Consider the following 12,510-nt stretch of genomic DNA (forward strand, 5'->3'; position numbering starts at 1 on the left):
AGTACCAAAAGTAAAAGTACTCGTCCTGTTTCACAAGTTATCATATGTGACTGGGTACAATGCTTTATGCCGCAAGAGGCATTTTTTTTTTTTTAGCTTTTCAGCTCCAGGTAATGGGCGTGAACAATGGGTAATTTATTCAGCCTAGCCACTCCTCTAATCACTCCCCCATTGACACCTTTCAGTCACTCTATTTAGTGCCAGGGACCCCCATAGAGGATCTGTGTTGTAAAAAATAGGCATATTAAATAATCATCATCATAATAGATTTTTTCACGTACTAGTGTTGCCATGTATACTAATTAGCTCACAACTTGTCTTTTAATTTCACCGTTTGAAACAGGGCTTGAGTTGTTAATGCATAACTGCAAGTTTGCCCTTTTCACTACTGGCTTACATGAAAAAAATACCCAAATGGGTCCATTTGGTTTCATTAATGTCTTTTCTAAATAAAGTATTCAATCAAAATACAAAATAGCAGATCTACAAGCTCACAAGGCGGCGACGCGTTGTGAGCTTGTAGATCTGCTATTTTCATAGCAGATCTGTTTCTAACTAGTGTTGCCATGTATACTAATAAGCGACCTCGTTTTCTGTAAAGTTGCTTGCAAATATTGGAAGTTGCTTTTTATTTGTCATTATTATTTTGTTGTGAGCTTGTAGATCGGCTATTTCCAAATCGTCTATTTTCAAATAGCCGATGCATATAGGTTTAAAGTGCTCATATAGCCTAATAGTCACTTAAATCTTTGGGCTTGTTTTCATTGACCTGGTTGCTTATTTCTTTCTCAAAAATCTGGCAACCGTGTCATTGTTTACACCAACGAAGAAGAAAATGCAGAAGCCCCGTGAAAAAGACACAGTATTATGTTGCAAAAATATAAAGTCATTACAGCACCATAACATGGTTAATAAATTTAATTTTGGGATGTACAATACATGAAAATTACGGGAGTAATAACGCGACTTGCGTCGATAGCTAGCGGACATTACCACGTTTGGCTAAAATCAGTGTGTTAGTAACGTCATACAAGCTAACTATTAGCCAAATTCAGCTAACGCTCGTCGAGTCCTCCACTGTTATTTTCGATTCCACTTCACATTAACTCATTTATATCATATTTACATGCCGAGTTAAGCTCTGACATTTAAGTGATATGTAGCCTGATATTACCAGATTGCTATTGGGTTTAGAATATTTTAGACGATTTGGTGGTGCTGTGGAAACACGGCCGCAGCGGCGAAACAAGCCTTTCTTTGCATTTTTTCAGACAAACAAACACGTCTACACTAATGTGTGTGTGTCATCTACATAGTCAACCTATATACCATTTTAAAGGTACCTTGTGATCAAAATGATGCAAACCATTCGCAAACCAAACGCTAAAATCAACGCCAAAGTGCGACATACAAAAGGTTTCAGGTTTCATGAAAATAGCAGATCCGGAGAACAATGGCTATGCAAATCTCGGCCAAGTGTCTCTACACCCCCCAAAGTAACACAGAGACTCGCTCAAAAGCAGCCTAGTAGAGCCTACTTTGCCCTACAAATGTAACCATTTAATGATTCTCCCACAACTATATTTTGCAATAGAAACCTTCTTCAACATTCGAACTGTGTTAATATGAAAAAAAAACGAAAAACACACAAAAAAAAGATCGAAGTTAAATTCCCACCGTTTCCACATACGCGACTTGGGGAAGCCTTTACCAGTAGGGATCACATATGTCTAAAATGTATTGAAATCTTTTGAATATAGCAGATCTACAAGCTTGTGCATCACTACTACTTCCCACAGCCTTGGGATGAACCACCTTCTGGAAAGGAATGAGCTTAGAAGCTCAATCAGGTTGGATATCACATGTTTCCTTGATGGGATGGATCTTCATAAAAGGTCATTCATTGTGCATTGTTGTCATTAACATTTTAATTAATAAAACATGGTAACTCTTTAGTCAGACTAATAGGCTCTGTGCATAACTGTATTTCAGTCAGCACAACTCATGAATGGATCAAATATATATTTTATTAAATATATAATGAGCAATATATTTAATTTGGTTTGGCGATGAATTGGATCTGCGTTTAGGTACTCTGAAAAAGCATATTACATCTCCCTAGTACTACCAATCGGGACTCTGAATCCCACATACATAAAGTAGATCCAATACGACAGGTGGTAGCTGGGGTGGTCGTGGGTGAGCAGACAGTTTTAAAGCAGGAGCAAAACAGACAGAAAAAGGCAAGCAAGGAATAAGCAATGCAACCTCCCCATTTAAATAGGGTGCTCTATTATGAAGTATGTGACTGGTTGAGAATAGAAGCGTGGAGAATATATCTAGACAACAATATCTGTTAGTTTCTGAATATAATGATATGGAATTTAACAGGGTGGATCTTCTACTCCTGATACCTATAGCCTTGAATATGGGAAACGTGGGGGCGGGGCAGATTCAGCTGTTCAACAGTGTGATGGTCCATCACGGTAACACAGGCAGATTCTACAGGTGTCATATGTCATGTAGATTGTGTTTGTGTTCAGGTCTCACCAGGATCGGGTCTGTTGGTGGCTTTGCAGCCAAAAACGGACACACAGATGGAAATGATGAACACCAGCAGATTGAAGACACACTGCATAAGCACACCCATCGACAAGCCCTGGAAACAAACACATCATATAAACAAACAAACATCATGTAAACAAACACATAACCACAATGGTCTGTTGATTTTTACTTAGGAGCAGGGATACATTACAATATACGGTAGTCTACATTTAAAAGTTTTGTGTATGAGACCCAAAGCCTTTACAAAACAACATATCTGCATTTGAAGACAACCAACACATGTGCACAAACACATCATGTACACATTATGTAAACCAGTGGTCTAATCAGGGTCTCATTTGGACCTAGTGAACCAGGTGAATGAACTAGCTGGTCAAACAGAGACCTAGCAGCAGTGTGGGTCAATTCAGAGTGTAAATAATATAGTCCTACCCCGTATCTATACCAGGTAGGCCCTACAGCGTCCCGGCCGCAAAGGATGATGGCAACACCTGACACCATAGCAGCCACAATGTTCATCCCCATAGAAGCTTTAATCTGAAACATAGAACAGCAATAGAATAAACAGCTAGTAACAAATGGAATGACTTGTAGAGAGCAGTAAGGGTGTGGTCGAGGGCGTGGCTTACTGACCATGCAGCGGCTCATCGACCTATCAGCAGCCACCGTTAATGACCCTGCAATGATGTACTAGGGGAGAAGAGAAAAAAACAGTCAGATAATGAATAATTAGGTTTCAAAATGAAACATTTATGACTCTTCTTACAAAACATACAGTAGCATTAAAATGAATCATGACAGTATGGTTAAATTATAGTTAAGGTAATTAGTATGTACGTATTAACTTAAATACTTAGTACAGTATGTTTATTTAATTCAAAGCTCAAATGATTTGAATGAATATAAACACAGTACAGTGTACAGTATAGGGTTTGGTGGAGGATGCAGATGTGTGCTTACAGATAAAGGTTCCCAGACGAACACTCCAGACAACACTGTGTAAGATGGACCAAAGAACCACGACACCACACCAAACAGGAAGAGCAGCGCACCCACCATTATCTGCACTGTCTGCAAGGAAACGCACACAACGGATTAACAGGTCAAATGAAGCAATATTAATGAGGGGGAGTGCTTTACAGTTATTATTGACAATCAGGAACAAGGCGTGGTAAACTTATTTTATTAGTCCAGGAAGTAGGCTGACCCTTTAGTAACAACGCATGTGATTCCCCAAAAATATCACCCGATATAATGACTTGACCAAAAGTACTAAATGTCCAAATATACCTTCCCCTCACAGTTAATGCAAATGACTCATTTCAGCTATTACTCGACTGTTTACATAAGTCAAAACCTGGATGGACATAAACTTTCTAAACCTCAATGAAAGCAAAACTGAAATAATATTTTTTGACCACGATACTGTCCCAAGTCCAACCACCAGCATCCTCAACTCCTCTGCTCATCTGTCAAAAATCTTGCTGTTAACCTCGACAGCAACTTTACACTAGATTAGAATAACACTACTCTGCTGTGTCGTCAAAAGCCGTTTCTTTCTTAGCCAAGGTAAAAGCCTAGCTACTTCCACCCAAACAACTGGAAATGGCTATCCATGCCTATACTCGAGGCTTGATTATTATTGCAACTCTCTCTATACAGGTATTGAGCAGTCCACACTCAAGCGTTTGCAGCTGGTGCAAAATGGCTGCCCGTCTCCTCACTGGCACAAAAAAGAGAGACAATATAACTCTGGGCTGGCTCCTCCTTATCTCGCTGAACTTGTGGAACCTTATGCCCCAGTCAGGGCTTTGAGGTCTGCAGACAAGTTGCTCCTGGAGGTTCCCTAAACTAGACTAAAAACCAGGGGTGACCGTGCCTTTGATGCTGCTGTCCCTAGGCTCTGGAACAGCCTGCCCCTTCCCATTAGAAGTGCTCCGACTACTGGGGCTTTTAAATCTCTCCTCAAGACTAATTTATTTGTTTTTCTAATCTATACTGTTGTTAGTCAATGTAATTTTTATGTTAACATTATTATGTTAACATTAACATACCTGGAGGGACAGCGAGTGCATTTTCCGGCAGCGGAAGCTGCCACGGAGCTGCCGGCGGCGCCAGAGTTGGGGCAAACGCAGTCAGTGGGGCAAACGCAGTCCCCACCAATATTATTTACGATTCTGTGCCTATCGGTACATAACTCGGACGGCGCTTAGTCGACTAGCAGACCATCGGCCGGTCGTCGCGGGCACTCGCGCCTGGAGGCGCTCGGGCGCGACTCCTTGGCCTCAAGGTCTGCTGAGTCGGCGCGCCTCCGTCATGGTCCAAAACTATACTTTATCGGCGAAAAAAAGAAGAAAGAAGTCCCCGCCCGTGCCCGCTCCGCCGGCAGCTGCCGCTGCTCCGCCGGCAGCTGCCGCTCCACCGCCGGCAGCTGCCGCTCCACCGCCGGCAGCTCACCGGCAGTCACTGCCGGCAGCTGCCGCTCCTCCACCGGCAGTTCCGCGGCAGTTCCGTGGCAGCTTCCGCTGCCGTAAAATGCACTCGCTCCTTCTGGATACCTGGCAAAAATACTGACTTATCAATCAGCTGATCACTGCGGTCTTTCCCTCATAAAAAGACAGATTTTTACAATTTATAACAATGCTTGTTCTGTGACTACTTCTACGTTATCATTTTACTCTTTTGAGAAGGTTTTGCACAGAGACAAAAATGTTATCAACAATCTGCTTAAAAGCTCTAATAGTGAGATTTCATATAAAATAAATAATTTCACAGTGATACTCTGATAAATACTGTAAAGTATATTTACCCCCAGAGCTTGTGGGAATGTTCGTTTGAACTCCAATAGTTTGGTGTCTGGACTGGACCCCGGAACCGAGTCTGTCCCACCAGACTGCATTTGGACTGGAACGAACCCCGTCCCACCAGACTTCATTTGGACCGGAACCAAGCCATTAGGAATGTTCAGTACGTTAGTAGACATACTGCTGGATGCAACATTGGCAACATCTTCATACGTCGCATCGTCTATCTGTTGGAGATCAAGCATAGGTTCCATCCACAGCCATTAGGACTTGAGTTGTTCTTTCAGGTACCTGATAAGGTCAACCTCTTCACTCTTCACAACACACTGAAGACACTGTTCTAAACGTAGACAGCACTGTTACATCTATATAGCACTCTGTGCCCCCGCCCCCACACACACGCACGCACACACAGTTTCTTATGAATATCAACCACAATGCGTAGGCTGTACTGACGGAAGTTACGCTACAGTTTTCCTGTAGCGTTGTGATCTCTGTAAATTTAAACACAACTATCCGTCATTAAGGACCAACACCAAAAAGTATGCCTATGTTGCATAAAATGTAACAATGTGTATGTTCCGTAACGCAATATCAATGGTGAAAGCTGTGTTGTTTCACCCGGTGAAGGAATGGCGGATTCGACCAAGCCCCAAAATACCCGTATGCGTGTCTCAAAGAATAGCCTACCAGCCCAAGCTAAACTGAGCATTCTCCCCACTCATTTTCAACATTGATCTATGTCTTTAATACACCTTAGAACTGTTGTGTGGAAATAAGAAAAAAGTCCCCCCCCCTTCTATGTTGCCTAGAACTGGATAATTGATTGAGGTCATGTGATCAGTGACATACATAAGGTGTACTTTTGGCAGAGGGGGCGGAGCCAAAAGTGCACCTCTAGCCTCCCTTATGCTACAGGTGAGACCCACCCACCATGATTAGTAATTCGCATAATCAACTCAAACAAGGCTAACCATTAGACCGTTAGACTAACTATACAATTACACGTTTCCTGAACACATTCTGAATGCATTTCCGCATATCAAATAATTCACAAAGCAGCTACAATACAATTAGACAATGCAGATTGAACATAACCTACACTGGCTGCAGAACAGACACACCTCCAGCTTGATGACAGTCGTGTAGCCAACTAAAAATGGTAGCCAGTGCCTCCCTGCTTGGGACTCAGCATCAAGGGTTGGATTGGGGGTAAATCCCTGTGACATACTAAGCTTTTACATCAAGCTGCCTCATGCTACGGACACAGGCGATAGGCTCCTGACCTATGGGCCACATGGCTCGGGTACTGGTGGTTTCCAGTGGTGGAAAGTAACTAAGTACATTTACTTAAGTACTGTACTTAAGTACAATTTTGAGGTATTTGTACTTTACTTGAGTATTTCCAATTTCCTGTACTTTTACTCCACTATACATCTCGGATCTAAGTATTGTACTTTTACTCCACTACAATTATTTGAAAACTTAGTTACTAGTTACTTTTCAGATATAAATGATTATATTATGAAACATACATTAACCACTTTAGCCCTATTTTATACATATAGGCCATTTAAAAATAGCCGATCTTCAAGCTCGTTGTGAGCTTGTAGATCTGCTATTTTCAAACATTTTAGTACTTTTACTTTTGGTAGTTTAAGTACATTTTGATGCCAATACATTTGTACTTTTACTCAAGTAAATTTTGAATTCTGGACTTTTATTTGTAACAGAGTATTTCTATATCGCAGTATTGCTACTTTTACTTAAGTAAAAAAAAATTAGTACTTTTCCACCACTGGTGGTTACCAAGGCTACTTAATTTCTGGCCCTGTGCATGCATGCATGCGTGTTTGTTTGTTTGTTTGTTTGTTTGTTTGTTTGTTTGTTTGTACATGTGTACGTGTGTGTGTGTGTGTGTGTGTGTGTGTGTGTGTGTGTGTGTGTGTGTGTGTGTGTGTGTGTGTGTGTGTGTGTGTGTGTGTGTGTGTGTCTATGATAGTGAGTTTGAGGGAGGACCAGGGGTGGAAGTGGGAGAGAGAGGTTGGTTGTTTTGTTTGGCTGAATGGAGGGTTTTCTAGAAAATGTAGTCTTGGGTTCACATTTGGTATGAAATTAATCTAGAAATTAATCTAGATGAAAGCAATCCAGACAAATTACAGGAAGATTAATCATGAAGATGATGATGACGACGATGATATATATTTAATATTACACCATGGCACTGACAAATAACGGACCCCCTAGTGCAAACACACCGTTCTGATGGGCTGAGCTGAGACATGTCATGCAGTGATTCTCTATAACCCTGCTAGCAAGAACTCGGCAAATAAATATCAACGTACATACCTGCTTAGTCATGGATGTACTGTCTAGCTTATATATAGCGACACCTGGTGACAGCAATACAAAACTACAGCTATGTTGCACGAATCTAAGAGAACTGTACAGAACTCAGCTTGACATCAAGACTGAACTAACTAAAGTGAGACATGAGGGGAATATATATAGTGGGTGATCAAACCACTCTTGACACAAAGGGGAAGACAATTTTTTTTTTAAAACAGACTACAAATAACGACAAAGATAATCCACTACAGCACTAACTCATATCAAATAAAGAAATTACATACAACTGAAATGACAAAATACATTTCTTCACACGTGTAGTAATACATACAAACTTATAATAAATCCCTGCCCCTCCCCTTATGAACAGGGGACATGGTGCAGTCCAATTACTAATCAGTTCTTTATAAGCACCTGTGAAGCAACTGGGCCTTTCCATCATAGACATATAAAGGTAGACGCCTCCTCTGGCTCTGAAGCGTCGGCATCTCGGACGCACTTCCGCTTCCTCTATGCTTCTGGGGGGCAAGCTGGAAACTTCCGTGTGCGTCACAGAAGGGGGCGTTCGGTAGGCCAATCAGAGACAGGTGGGGTGGGTCTTTTCTTAAGAGGCAGCCGCGCAGCAACTAGTCAGTTAGACGCGCTGTGATTGGCCAGTAGTTAACGTGATGTGATTGGTCAGTAGTCAAACAGCCCCCCGGAAGAGCCTTGTATTGAGAGACCAGTCGTTACAATGAACTGCAGAGGCCAATGAGGTATCTAGGTTTCTATATCTATGCTTTCCATCATAGATATATATAAAGGCTAGATGGCTCGCAAGCGTAGCTCAACCGCGGCCATCTTGCAACAGTCATTCATAACATTATGTCTATGGTGCATGTACTTTGAAATAACCATAGCGTGCTCAATTTTCATCCGATTTTCAAACGGTTTGGTGTTTTGTAAACACCAAAGATGTAGTTATGATACTGCATACTTATAATTATAATCATGTTTTTTTTTTTAAATACCATTAAATATGCAGTGTCATAAATACATCTTTGGTGTTTACAACACACCAAACCGTTTGAAAATCGGATGAAAATTGAGCACGCTATGGTTATTTCAAAGTATATGCACCATAGACATAATGTTATGAATGACCGTCCCAAGATGGCCGCCATGTGGCAACATCGTACTCCATTGGCCAGCAGCGCGGGTGAGTCGTCATCTAGCCTTTATATATATCTATGCTTTCCATGGCCGGCCATCTAAACTTCAACACTCCTCAGAACTGATAACTCAACAAAACAAAATAAACTTACCGATTAAATTATCCTGATAAAACAACTTGACCCAAACAAAAGAACTTAATGTATGTACCCTCCAGTCAGTAACTTTATCATCAAACTTGCAATTAACAGTATGTTCTTTAACTGTGTGTGTGTGTGTGTGTGTGTGTGTGTGTGTGTGTGTGTGTGTGTGTGTGTGTGTGTGTGTGTGTGTGTGTGTGTGTGTGTGTGTGTGTGTGTGTGTGTGTGTGTGTGTGTGTGTGTGTGTGTGTGTGTGTGTGTGTGTGTGTGTGTGTGTGTGTGTGTGTGTGTGTGTGGCCATAGCTCTTGGGCCTACAAACGGCCCTGCTCACAATGAACTCTTACAATCCTGCACTGCATTTAAGCATAGGATGTCCTAATTCTTTTAGACTATTTCAATTTCAAGATGACAATTAATTTACACAAGAAAGTCAACTATTGGCATGTAACTTGTCAGTTTATTTCAAGTGTCACATAACAGAAACACTATTGACTAACAACAAAGTCTCACTAGAATCTCAGAATTCTATTCTATTCTATTTTATTCTATTCTATTCTATTCTATTGTTATTGGTGCATGCATAGGTTTGCACCCAAATAAGCATACCTTTTACTTAAAACCTATACTTAATTGATGGGGTCCATCCAGGTCAATACCCCTCTACACCAAATCTCTTCGCCGAAAAGCTTGTAGATCTGCTATTTTCGCTGACTGTTCGCCCCCAGAATAGGGACCTAGGATTCATGTGGTTAATGATGTTTCAGTCTCTGGACCATTAGTCTATCAGACACGACGCCGATACATTGTCTCATCACAGTGCAAGGAACCGTTTTCAGGACATTCTAGAATGTTGTATTGTTTCATTAAAGTTGTGAGCCAGTCAGATAGAAACATTCCTTTATTGGAGACAGTTTCACTTCAGTTTCACTCCTATATAACAGTACCTCTAGTAGATAGATAGATCGACTAGCGCCCCTAGCCTTCACACTTACCCTCCCAATATACCATGGATTGGTAGCCTACTGTAGAACATCAGCGGCATCTTGAAAAATTTGGTGCAGAAGTTCGGCTTAGGCATCCAGGGAGTGTGTGTGCACAGTTTCACAGCGACTGGGCCAACAGTGCCAGAGATTTGCTGCTCACAGACAGACGGACGGGACGGACACACGAACGGACACATGGAGTCTTTACTCTCTTAATTACACTCTCTACATTTTATATAGAATCTTTTCAACTCTCAAAACGTTTAAAACAATACTGTACTGTAGTGAGTTTTTATATAAATATTTAATAAAGTACTGTACTCACAATAATTAAAAAAATATCATCAACGTGGTTTGTTGGCCTTTCAGACACATTTAATGCAGTCTGAAAAGTCAGATCATTTTCGTTTGTCATCCTTCCAGAATCTAGTACTGTAGAAAGAACACTGTGGGCTTCTGGACCACTGGTCAAAAAACACTTGTTTAGAGAAATCAAATAGGTCATTGTTGCATGAATTCAAATGACCATTTCACTATCCCTTTGTGTCAAAGACCTGAAGATGCCCAGCATCAGTGGTGAAACCACAATGGAAGAAGGTGGTACTCTGAATGTGACCTGTTATGCAGAAAGCTCCCCTCCCTCTACTGTCATGTGGACTCTGGTTGACTACAACATCAGGCTGATGGAAGATACTCAGAGAGCCACTCTGGTCATTCCTATGGTGACAAGAGTACATTCTGGAAGGTACAGCTGTACAGCACAACATCTGAACAAGACTCTGACTACGTTTATTGATATATCTGTGATGAGTAAGTACACTGGATCTGCATTGAGAGAACATTTTATTTCACATTGTACAGTATTAGCATTATTCTTTAGCTAGACTTGTTGGGCACCGATCTACTCGGGAACGATGCAAGTCGGGAATGATGCAAATTGGGAATGCATGCCCTGCCTGGTTATATGCAATACCCCTTGTACCCGTTGTCAGAGCATCCATCTGTCTGTGTAAATAAGACACTTATCATCGTCAAAAAAAAGATGTATATTTAAAACACATTAACCCTATTTTGGAACATCTGTAGACTCTCAACATGTAATTCAAAGTATTTTTTTTAATTCCTGAGATGTTATGATAGCAAACAATATTTTCACAATGTATCCCTCTTCCCTCTAGTTCAAAACGAAGGATTCTTCAGTATTCTTGCAGTAGTGATGATCATCGTTGTGGCTCTGATGGGTGTCGCTCTTTCTATTTACTGTTTGGGCGTCGCTCTTTCTATTTGACTGTTTTGACATTTCACAGGTACAGTGTTACATTCCCTTTTCAACGACTGTCAGTGTGTTCTAGTTTCATGTTTGAAAGAATAGAATGTTTAAACTTTAATTTGTATTAAGAAATTCACCTCAACCTAAACATTATTATTATATCTCTCCAAATGTCTATTCGGATGCAGAGAGAAGAATCCCAGAGACCCGGCTGAGAGCGTGCAGATGGTCATTTGTCAAGATAAGCAGGTATTTGTTGTGTGTTGTTTCTAGGTGATCATATTGGTGGAAAGGTTATGCACAACAACACTTACTTTGTACCTTGACTTTTTCTAAAGCAGTGGTTCCCAAACTCTTTAGCTCAACACCCAAAAGAGAAATTAGATGTTTGCCCGGGACCCAAACCAGTGAAAATAGCAGATCTACAAGCTCACAACGTGACGCAAAGCAACGCGTTGTGAGCTTGTAGATCTGCTATTCTCACTACTCCTAAACGTTTTTTTTTATTTATTTATAGAAATTATTAGATTTTTAGATTTTATTTATGAAATACTTTCGATTTGGTTTTTATTTGATGAAAAGTTGTGATTCTTTTGTTTAAACTTTTTAAAATCTTTTGAACTAATACGGTATATATATATATATATATATATATATATATATATATATATATATATATATATATATATATATATATATATATATTAGATGTATAGGAAGATATCTACTTGCGACCCATACAAATTTGTCCACGATCCGAACATGGGTCCCGACCTACTGTTTGGGAAACAATGTTCTGATGCACCATCGTGGTGCATCAGGCTTTGTCGGGCGTCCATGCGAACACAATTGGCCCGTGTTAGGGGGAGGGAAGCCGGTAAAATACTGTACAACAAACAGCAGTGACAACACAGAAATGTGTGTGGGGAGGAATTAATTGGCATATTGACTAAAGAAAAGAAATTGCAGGTTTAATTCTTAAGCTTCAAAAACTGAAAATACATCATTTTAATGAAGAAAGCATTATTACTGACTTGTTTATATCAATTCCACATTGCAGGCAGGAGGAGGACAAGGATTAGGTGAAGATGACCAGACCCATCATTGAGAGGTTGTGGAACACGCGCTCAGAGGGCAGAAATGCACTTCCCCGGAAGCATTCGCCATACACGTTGTGAGCTTGTATTTCTGCTATGCGCAAGGCCAGTATTGATCTCAGTCAGAACATAAGGAACAAGAGGTG

At 40.7% G+C, this 12,510-nt stretch overlaps 1 protein-coding gene across 1 annotated transcript; it reads right to left on the bottom strand.

The window, feature by feature from the left end:
• Window positions 1-2,539: 2,539 nt before the first annotated feature.
• On the bottom strand, window positions 2,540-5,617 carry LOC308083671 (membrane-spanning 4-domains subfamily A member 15-like; the record flags this gene model as incomplete). The annotated part of the gene is made up of 5 exons (XM_080425987.1): window positions 2,540-2,659; window positions 3,001-3,105; window positions 3,202-3,258; window positions 3,529-3,639; window positions 5,378-5,617. The coding sequence occupies 5 exons, from the start codon at window positions 5,615-5,617 to the stop codon at window positions 2,540-2,542; spliced, it is 633 nt and encodes a 210-aa protein (XP_080282113.1).
• Window positions 5,618-12,510: the final 6,893 nt, after the last annotated feature.

The sequence above is a fragment of the Gymnoscopelus braueri genome, assembly GCF_963280865.1.
Source record: "Gymnoscopelus braueri genome assembly, chromosome: 4".
Lineage (NCBI taxonomy): Eukaryota > Metazoa > Chordata > Actinopteri > Myctophiformes > Myctophidae > Gymnoscopelus > Gymnoscopelus braueri.